The following is an 11,087-nucleotide window of genomic DNA, read 5'->3' as shown; positions in this document are numbered from 1 at the left end:
CAGTAGACGTAACCTGTGGGTGTGGTTGGATATACTTAACGTGGAATTTGCTTGTGCGTCATTGTAGTTGGAGCACGTTAAAGTTTAGAAACTAGACATCAACATTGGCTATAGGCTTAGGGAGACATAATGCCGTTGTTTATTCCACAGGATCTAGAACGAATCAGTCTTGAAAAATGGTCTCAGGAACCACTTGGTTCGGTTATATGAGGAGATCGCCTGTATCTTATTTCTTAAGTAAAGGTTCTGCTGCAAAGGAATATGCTCCATGCAGGCAGAAAAGACAGCAGTTGGTTGAGTGTTGAAGTAAAATGCCCAAGAAAGGCAGAAGCATCATATCCATCGACTCGAGCCGAAGTAGAGCCAGGATCTCTACGGTTTGCATCATGGTGCTGTGCTAGTGTGTTAAATCATTGCCAGCAATATCCATGAAAATATGTTGCTTGTTTGGAGTGTCCTTAAGCAAAATGTCTCAAGTCTTGACCCTTGGTCTGTCTCCTGACCTTTCTGCTTGCAGCTTGTTGAGAAATTTAGTCAATGGAGAAAATGTATCCTTTTCTATTCCTCTACTTTCATTTGCAGGTGCATGCTATCTAACTGAAGTAACAGCTTACTCAATTCTGGTTTATCTGGGCATCTCCTGGCTGTATCACATATTATGAGCACCACATTATCAAAAAAGGAGCAAGGAATTGGAGAGAGTTAAAAACCAGGAACAGGCAATATCAAGGACAAACCAACATGTCTGACAAAAATCATATTGCATGAGTAAGGTGCTGGAGCAATGACTGAAGGGAACAGGGCATTATGGCAGCCAAGGAACATTTGAGATGTGAAGAGGAAGCAAGGAGTTGGGTGTGGCACCTTCTGTATGCTAAATTTTCTGTTACTGTATTTTTACAAGTGCAAAGTTTTACTTGACTGTAAGAGAAACTTCATAATGGCATGAGGAATGTTGCTGCCAAGGAAGGGAGGAAATGCTCCTCACCTGGGAGTTTGGGAATTGCAGCAGATAAAACATTAGCAGCAGATAAAAGATATTGTCAAGAACACCTTCTCATGTTCAGGAGGATGGCTGAGATTATCTGGCAGGTCTGTACATTCTCCTCCTTCTGTGCTTCTTCAGTGAGTCAAATCCTTCCTGATTTATACACCCCACCAGTTGCATTGAAGCTCCTTGGATACATCTGATAGGTAATGTTTGGCTGCACGTTTTTGACTCTTTTAAGCTCCTTAGGACACAGTTTCATATTTGATGATCTCATGTGGAAAAGAAGTTTTAAAATACTAATGTCTGATGTAAATCATTCCTTTTTGTAAATGCTTTGCAAGTATATACCTCAAATGTAGGCCATTAGTTCCTCTTGTAGTATATTTATATTTCATTAGAAACAATGAAGTGTTGATGAAAAGCTGTAGTCACAAAACATTTAGCAATTTTCGCGTAAGCTTGTGTGAATTCAGAAAAAAAAAGAGGAAAATATTTTAAAAATGTTTAGAGTTAGGCTTCAACAGCAATAGTTTATTGCTTTGGAAGATCAGCAGATTTGTCGGTCAGAAAACTTACTATGATACTATAAAATGTACTTGGGAACCTAATTTTGGGTAATCATTGTTTTTAATTCAGTTGAAAAAACTTTAAACATTAACAACATGGCTTAGATAGTTTGTCTATTTATCTATCTTTCTTACTGATTATTGATTTTTTTTTTTTTTTTTAAATCTGAGTATACAATTACTTTTTTAAAATTAATCAGGTTATTTCTAGAGATTTGGACAAACTACAGTGCAGGGTATAGAGCTGTTTGTTTTCTACCTAAACCAAAACAGGAAAGTGACATCAATGTTTTCATCCTGATCACATTTTGCAGGCACACAGTTCTAGCAAGCATGATGTATTTATTTTCAAAAGAAAAATATATGCTAACTTTCATAGTTAAATAGTGTGAGCACAAATTAAAAGGTAATTAAGATAAATGGAAAAGCCCATGAGCTTGATAGAAAATAATTCAGGAATTATTAGATAATGAAGACCTTTCTAAGGTAGAAAATGTAGAGCTCAGCTGGGTTGTCTCATTGCATTTTATAGAGTTTATTCATAGAAGTTTCTTATTTATTGAAGTCCTTATTGGCTTGAGTACTAGTAACAGCATTGGATTACAAGCAGCAGATGCATGACTCACTTCTATATTCTGTTTTTCTAGAATATCATGTTCACTAGAGTTATTTAAAATAACTTTTTCAGATGTGTTCTACTTATTTCGACAGTTGAACAATATGTGCAATCTCAATATTTAGGAAAAAACCTTCTAATTATAGCAATTACAGAAGTAAATTTCAAATCTGCAGTGTTTCATTTTTTTCATAAATATATTGAGAGTTTTGTATATTATAGTTAAGCTGCACATGTAAAATAACCTTGCTAAATTAAAGAGCAATTACTTGGTTTATCATTGTTTGCCTTAAAAATATCACCGTCTTGAAAAAAGGAAAAAGGACTCGTGGGGCAGGACTTTACACCCTGACTTTCTGGAGGACTGTTGTTATGAATATCACCTAAGCTCAATGGATAATCAATTAGATCTCTGCTTTCTTTGCAGCTCTTTCCAAACCCTTTTTTCTCCGAGCCCCGCCATTCTACTCAGCATGCTGCGGTGGGTCCTGTCAGCACCCTGCATCCCCCACTGCTTTTCCAAGTAAGTTTTTATGCTTCATCAGTAATGCTTGAGTTATTCTGTAAACCAAAGCAGCAGGATTTAATGTGTTCTGGAAAACTAATTGGTGATGCAATGGCAGCAGCTAATTCCTTAGTAAAATCACAGCAATCCTATTCAGAGGGTTTCCAAAGATTTATCAAACTTAAGTACACTGAGCAATTGTGAGAGGTTTCTAATGGCATTGAGACACCCAGACAGAGCTAACCTAGCAAAGCTCCTTGTTTTCACTTTGCTAGAAAACATTCTTTAAAATCAGTAACTCTTGTAAAGATCTGTGTCAATAAACATTTGCAAATAAGAAAAAAGATGAAAGATCTTAAAATGGATGCTGCATTTTAATGCATTTTAACAGTAGGCATAAATTATGATTCAGAAAGCCCTAGCATTATTTAAATAAAACCGTTGTTCTTTTTATAGCAGTTAAATGCAGACACAAGTTCAATTTGCTTTTCCTTTTTTAATTAGAAGGTAAAAAAAAATGGTGAAGTGAGTTGAAGAGAATTTTGGCCTGTATACACTATACGCTCAGGGTTAAGACCTGGAACACATTTCCATTTAATCCAAATCTAAATTCAACCTTGATGGGACAGCTTGTGTGCCGTGGTGTAAGATGGGATACTCATAATTTTACGTGTTTATGACTCAGGAATACAAACAGAAGCAACATTTCCCCGTCCTTCGAAACAGAGAAAAAGCAGAAATCGCATGCCAAATCCAAATGAAAATTGGAGCTTATGCGTGCCCTAGCATGTACTTTTTCATCACATTTGCATTCAATCCCTTCCTGACTATGTGCGTGTGTTTTATGAATATTTCAGAAGGGCAGTTGCTAAGTGGAATGATTCTTGACAAGTGAGGCAGCAAATGCTGGCAGTTTAATGAGCTGCAAGTTTCTGAGCAACTCTTTAGGGGGCTGACACTTTCCCACAGAGCGTTTTACATGGCCCTGGCTCTCCCACAATGGCTGACAGCACCATGACCAATCACCACTTTCACTTTACTCATCCACACGCGACCTCACCACAATTTTTCACTGTGCAGATGAACTTTAGGAACCATTTCACATTGAAAAGGCCTGGGCAAGGGTCAGTTGCCCTTTTGTATGGCCATAAAGCAATACTCTATGTGCCAGTCTTTTCTGCTGTCTCACATTCCAAGAGATTTTCTGGACACCATTTAAAGCACTTGACTGAAAAATAAAGCAGTGAATGAAACTGACTTTTATAGACTCATTCTAGCTCATCTTCCCATATAACCCTGTCTACCTGAAAAGGGATTTAGTGGATGAGCTGAGTGTATACAGGGACTTGCTGAATACATAGGCCCATTATCAACTGTGGGGATTGTTTATTAACCAGGACTGATACACTACTATTTTGGAAGTGACCTATTAATTGTCCATTTAACTAGAATGTATTGAATTCAAATGAAAAAATGGAAACCATGACTAAAGCTTTTACTTGCTCCTTCAAGGTGGTCTCTGCCATGAAGGCAAATGAAGATTGTTCCACAGATTAAGAGGACATTTATCACTATATATTAGGATACAAAGGAAAGACTTGGAAAAAACCCAAAGCAGGACAAAAATCAAACCAGCAACCTAGGAAATAGTTGGTAACAGTTTCACATTTATGTCAGCAGAGCACTAAACCCTTTCATGCACTTTCAGAGTGACAGGCTGCAAACTGACTTACTTAATTTTGTGGAATTGTTGTAATATATGAACAACTGCCTATCCCGACGTACTGAAAAATCCTTTAATCCACAAACCAAAAATGAGGTTTTATGTGAACAGTCAGAATGCACCTTGGAATATGGGGTGTTCTTAAAAAAATTCTCTGGGCTAGTCAGTTGGGGGTGAATATTCATCATCCTAAACATGAGTTTCAAATGTTTTGTCCCATTAGCTGTTTGCTAATGCCTGTGAACGTTCTGCTCATCGTTACATTTTGTTTGGTTAATCTTTTAAAGTCAGTCACATCCTGTGTCTTAGAGCGTGTAGATTCTTCCCTGTTAAATTAGTCTGATACAGGTGTTAAACTGTACCCTACATGCTGCCTGTAGGGGAATTAATTGGCACCTCGGGGCTCCGGCGGGAGGTTGTTTCTTTGCTGTTAACAACCAGCCAGGCAAGACAAATTTTAAGGGGTCACATAATCTGGTGTCGTCTGTCCTTGGCTGACAACTCCATTGTGGAATGGAGGCCAGGAGGCAAGAACCAGCCCTGTTACACCTCTTCCCTCGCTGGTGTCTCTTGTCCCACGGTGGGGATGAGAGAAGGTACCAGCTCTTCTGCTGTCAGACTACACTTTCTAGTAAACTTGAGAATGGCTGATGATTCATCCGAAACTGCTCAGAGGCTACCTGGAAAAAGGTACCTAAATTCACAAAATTCAAGCAAGAAGGAGAGAAAACATGTTGAGGAAGAAGAGACAGTGTTTGCCCCCAGCTTCGTGGGCAGGATGAGAGCTCGGGGTGGGGGTTGTGAGGGGGGTATGCACTTCTCAGAGAAATATGAACCTGGCTTGCCCTTTGCTGTAACCTCCATTGCGGCATTTTAACTTTTGTTCTGCAGGTAGTTTATTTTGGTTTGCATGGAGTCTGTCTGTGTCACACTGATAAATATCAGGATAGTTACCAGTAGATTATTCATTTTTGTATCTGCTCTCAGACATAATTTTGAAAATTGAAATACATCTGGATAAATTTATACTTATTTATACTTCTTTACAGCATTTTAAAGAATAATAATTGCTTTTTGCCACAGACTGTTATGGGGGACAAATATGAAGAGGGTTTGTAAAGTGTAAAAAAAATTACAAAAAAGGCTTGTCTAGCAGAATGCAATGGTTGGTCCCTAAATCAGTGATGTTTGACAGTGGCAGTGTATTTTAGGGAAGGATCATCATATACTTGCTCAGCCTCTGATACTCTTCCTCTACTGATCACAGCTGGAGGCAAGGTAGAGGGGTAACATGTCATATCAAACCAGTCACACATGCACCACAAAATATTTAGTCAACTTTGCAAGACATGCGCACTTTAGTTTCTCATCATTATAGGAATGCAGTTCTAGGATATCCTCAGTTCATGTTTGTTTCTCTGTGGCTGTTTGAAGATACAAATACCAGTGTGTGTATGTATAACATACAGAAGTTGAAATGCGGTGTAGCCCCAAGGAACAGTTTGTGAAAGCTGCACCTGGATTTCATTCATATTTTCAAGAGCGTTTTATCTGTTGAACAAATGCATTTTCACACGCATATACTCTGCTACAACTGACTAGAATGGATGGATGTTTTCATTAAAGAGTGTGCAATCTTTTAGAAAATCTGCTTTATGTGGGAATTTTGGCACCGGCTTTGATAGGAACATAATCCTTGACGGAAATCAAACAGCAGCACACCTTTGCAGCTGCTGTGACTATGAACTGGGGTGGCAGTCTTGTCCCATGTACGCAGGAATGTGGACAGCAGGAGGACAGCTCGCACCTGTAGAGTCTAACTTGCGCATGGTGCACACCAAAGCTTTGTGGCTGCCCTCTCACAGCAAGATTGTAGCTGTCAGTGACTATATAGCCATGGCACAGGTTTCTGATTCAAAAGGCAGCTCTTTCCTGGCCTACGCGCAAGTGCCCCATGCAATTATCACATCCAGCGCTTGGTGACAGGCCCTGTTCAACTGGCCTCTGGTACTGGACTCCGGGTGAGTGTCTGGGGAAGCCAGGAGTGCTGGAGGCGTACCAAGCCTCCTTCTGGGAGGAGGGAGCATGGGAAAGCGCTATGACTGTAGGCGTTACTGGGTGTGATGAAGGCGAGAGATTTATCTGGATATGGGTTTTCTGTGCTCTTTGTGAGGCCAGTGAAGGGACAATGTGAACAGTTCTACTTCTCCACTGCAGCTCTTTTCCCCTAGCTTTGTCTTCCAGGGTAGGGTTCCCTCTAGGTAGGGATCAAGGAGATGCAATTGGATTCATTGAAAACTACCCTCCCAGGACTTGGTAGGCGATGTCAAAGGATTAGAGAACAGTCTGAAAGGAGTAAGTTCAAGTACTCCCCAAATCCTGTAATAAAGAAATTGTGGTGGTTTCCAGAATGAGTAAGTGAATGGCCAGGGATTTTCTGGGAAATAGTTCACTCTAAAAGCTTTCGTTAGTCAATAAAACTAAAGAAAGCCCATTTACTTTCTTTGAATCAGTATTACAGACCACTTTTATCTGGCTCTACATTTCACACAAGGAGAAAATAAACTCCTTGTAAGGAACACTTACTGCAGTTTACTCAGTGATGATAACATGCGAAGGAAAGTGGAAAAGTTTCTCCCTGACTATATTTGAATTTTACGGTAGCATGGGTCCTGTGTTAATGTTCTTCTATGAACTCATCTGATTTACTTTTTGCCATGTCAAGGGGAGACTTTTGACCACTGACAACACCTCTAGATCCAAGTGAGGATTTAGTCCTTAATGAACATGACTGAGGCATTACGACACACTTATAACACCAACAAATCAAAAGTGGGACAGTAGTCTGCTCGCATTATAATGAACAGCACTTAATATTTCTCTGATACGTGTTAGATATTATGTGACATTCTCATCCATTTCCATTAGGAGAGGAAAGTGTCCTGCCTCTTCTGACGCAGGAGTCTAACTCCAAAGCCCGGAGAGGTATATTAAGAAGAGCTGTCTTTTCTGAAGACCAGAGGAAAGCTTTGGAGAAAATGTTTCAGAAGCAGAAGTATATCAGTAAAACAGACAGGAAGAAACTGGCCATTAACCTGGGTCTAAAGGAGTCTCAGGTAAGGAACAACAGAACATCTGTGACTTTCTTTTTGAGGAAAAATCTTTAAAATGGCATTGAAGGAGGAAGATTGAACAGCAGGGGGGCAGCCCTGAGCTCCATCACTGGGCAAAGATCTCAGTAAATCAATGCAGCTCTTAACCAAGGAATGCTTGAACAGGTTCCTAGTTTATTTCTGGAAGGTGTACATTCAAAAGTTGGTTGCTCCATTTAAAGTGGGAGAAACATGAACTCTGCGTTTCACTTCCAACTCCCATTTTGCTGTGTGACAGAGCTGTCTCAGGAGCTTTTGGGGTAGGGAACTATGCTGCATCCCACTGCTTGATAGGCAGTGATCCAGGCAGAAAACAGCAGAGGGCAGAGCCCTCCTGCATTCCTCTGAGCACCCTTTGCGCTCTCAGATGAACAGCTAGTGACAATGCAGTCAACAACACTGCTCTGAAACCATTCTGTCCCAAGAGACAGGCAACCATCCCTACAGAAAAAAACTTGGCTGCACAAGGAAAGAGATCCTTGGCTGAGAAAAACTCTAGAGGGAAAATTTTGCAGGGTGACCTTCTAAAATGCTCCCACTTTACTTACCAATTCACATTTCATGGGATTTCTGCCATAAGTCTGAGTTGAACTACTGTGGGACTTCAGGGTTTAACTGAGGGTCTAATACCTCCAGTGAGCTGTTCTAACTGAACGAATACGTTAATGGTGGTGCCAAGTGGCAGTAGCTCAATCTGGCATCTCAGGGCCCTGACCTAGCTGTAGATGAAAACAAAGGAAAAGTGTCTGGCTTGAAGAGAACAAAACCTGAAAGAAACTGGAAAAAAATATTTGTGAGAGCAGGTAACAGCAGAAAATGAACATGGTAGCTGCTGGCATATTGGATTCTGAAGGTGCTGGAGTAGAAGCAGATCTCTAGAATACAGCTGAGAAGGAGAGTGACACTATGGTACTCTTTCTCTGCATGCAGCAGGAGTGAAAGTGCTTAAGATATGTATGGCAGAAGCCATTTTGGGGGGGGCAGAAAACCTTGGGAACGGGGACGGGAGCTCTCATCATCTTGGAGATTTTCAGAGCTTGACAAGAACCTCAGCAATTTGATTCAACTTTGCAGTTGGTTCCACTTTGTGCAGGAGCTTGGATCCTGTGGTCTGTCACGGTTCCTTGCAACCTGAATGACTCTGACTCCGTCGCAAGCACTGCAGCTATAACAAAAGAAGTAGCACAGTGTGGTGCTTCTCAGTGTGATGAACAGAGCTGTAATATCCACAGGATAAACTCTTTAAATGGAAATGCACAATTGCAGTCACCAGTGCGCTGCCTAAGAATTTTCCAATAGGTAGTCAAATTCCTAATCTTACAGTTACTTCCTAGAGTTTTTCTTTTTCTTGTGTCTTCTTGATAATTCAAGAGAGCCCACAGTAGTAAAAAAAAAAAAAAGGAGTAACACACAGATAACAACTACCACTACAGGAAAATAATTTCATGATGATGGTAGATCAGATGATATCTATCTCTCTGGGTGGTTTTTTTTCCTTATGAAAGAAAGAGCAGTTGCTGTGAAGGTTACTTCTTCAGTCTTCTGACCAGTTGTGCTGGAGGAACAGTGCCTGCCATCTAAGGCAATGGTTCTCAAACCTTTGAAAGCATATCCCCTTTGCCTTCATGTCAAATATCTGACTGCTAGAACTAAATGCAAACATTTAAGAGAAAATAGAACACAGTCTGAATGATTGATCCTCCTGCCATTTCCTTATGTAAAACTAGTTCCTAGATGTATATTTCCCCAAGCTTTTCCCAGCATTTCATAAATGTCTGAGCATTTGTCAGTGTTTTTGAAAACAGATTTTATCTTGAAAGCAGATGGATTCTAGGCAACTCCTGGAAAACTGCAGTCAGGCAGACAGAATGTCTTTAAATCCTCACTACTGTATCATATGTCATAACACACATTTTGGAGCTATGTGGCCAAGCTGATTTTAGCTGTGCTTGTCAAGAGGTTCATAGAACCTCGTTTGAATAGAAGGCTCTACATCACCAGTAATATCACTTAGTTTTGTTAATGACAATGCTAATTTACTCTGAGAATCCTTTTCTGTCTAGAAGAATGTTGGTATAGGAAATTGCTCTGTCCGTAGTCACTGGGCTGTCCTTTTTTCCAGTCTAAGCCAAATAATCACCTGTTTGAGGTGGTGAAATTCAAGGAGAGTATTTGGCCCAACTGTAGTAAATAGCGATAGGAAAATCCTCAGATAATGTCAATCAGTCAACTTCACTGCATCTACTATAACAACAAATAAGGAAGAAACATGAAATGAAGGGGATGGAAAATAAAAAAAATACTTGTCGGGGTAAAGTTGTTTAAAGAAAAGGATGATAATAAACTCTTGTTAACTTGCAAACAGGTGAAAATTTGGTTTCAGAATCGAAGGATGAAATGGCGAAACTCCAAAGAAAAAGAAGTGCTTTCAAACAGGTGCCTCCAAGAAGAAGGTCTTCAGGAGAACTACCTCTCACGATCCACCATGAATTTTACCTCCCCCTGCCCATCTGTGTGGGAAGTGTCTCAGGAGCAGGCAAGTCCGAGGTGGAGAGAGAATTCTGCAGGAAATTCTGAAAGACTGACTAGTACGCAACCACCTCTGAGAGCAAATTCATCGCAGAACCCACTCTATTTGTATCCTGACCAAGACACTGCAAATAAGGCAGTTACATCATCAGCCTAAGAAAATTGGGGCAGTTTGTAAATTGAGTGGAGAGCACAGGCTTTGAATGAGCAGTCTTCTAAGACTAACAATATTTGGACGTTGTAAAGCTAACTAGTTTATGCCTCATAAATTTGCTAAAGTCTAACACCATTAAAATGGCAAACAACTAATGATTTAAGAAGTATTCTTCAATACTCAGTCTTTTCTTGTGTCTTTTCCCGTCTTGTACTGACCTTTAAAGTGAAATAGGAACTGATGGTAAGTAAAATGAAGTGAAGAGCATGAAGCTGAAGTTGTGCTCTGGTCACACTGGTGAAGAGAATCACTTTCATCTTTCATTGCAGTCAGACCAATTTATTTCTTTTGTGCATGGGATAAGAATAACCCTGTTTCCCTCAAGATAGTAAGTTGCTTTGGGTTCTTTCTGAAATTCATTAAATGACACAATGGGTTCATATGAGACAAACATAAGCATTTTTAGCATGTTTTCTCCATTTGTCCTTACTTGTATCAGTATTTAGTTAGTTTTAAATAGCATGGTCACTGGCCAGCTGATAACCCTAATAAAGTATACAATAATAAAAGACAACCAACCAATTCTATAAAATATTCCATGTGTAAATCACTTAGAGTGCATACTGGGAAACGCAGTTCACTAACTCTGTTTTTTCTTCTCTGGATGAACCTTCCAGCATTCTTAACTCTGCATTTCAGTGGCTTTTGTCAGACCGTTAGTGCAATCTCCTGTAATCTCTTCTGTATTTCAAAACTGTAATAGTGATATGCAGAATTGTAGCCTAAATGCACTAAGCAACAGAACCATAATTGGAAAAACTGCCACTACAGCAGTCTCGGAGAAGTACTTA

General features: G+C 39.8%; 1 protein-coding gene across 1 annotated transcript; it reads left to right on the top strand.

Moving 5' to 3' along the window:
- Nucleotides 1-2,603: 2,603 nt before the first annotated feature.
- Nucleotides 2,604-10,388, top strand: DBX2 (developing brain homeobox 2). Its single transcript, XM_010160353.1, has 3 exons — nt 2,604-2,696; nt 7,330-7,517; nt 9,919-10,388. Exons 2-3 carry the CDS (start codon nt 7,440-7,442, stop codon nt 10,237-10,239), a joined length of 399 nt encoding a protein of 132 aa, XP_010158655.1. The 5' UTR covers nt 2,604-2,696; nt 7,330-7,439; the 3' UTR covers nt 10,240-10,388.
- Nucleotides 10,389-11,087: the final 699 nt, after the last annotated feature.

The sequence above is a fragment of the Eurypyga helias genome, unplaced genomic scaffold (genome assembly GCF_000690775.1).
Source record: "Eurypyga helias isolate BGI_N326 unplaced genomic scaffold, ASM69077v1 scaffold25521, whole genome shotgun sequence".
NCBI lineage: Eukaryota > Metazoa > Chordata > Aves > Eurypygiformes > Eurypygidae > Eurypyga > Eurypyga helias.
The sequence above is the reverse complement of the archived record's forward strand: the minus strand, read 5'-3'. Positions and strand labels throughout refer to the sequence as shown.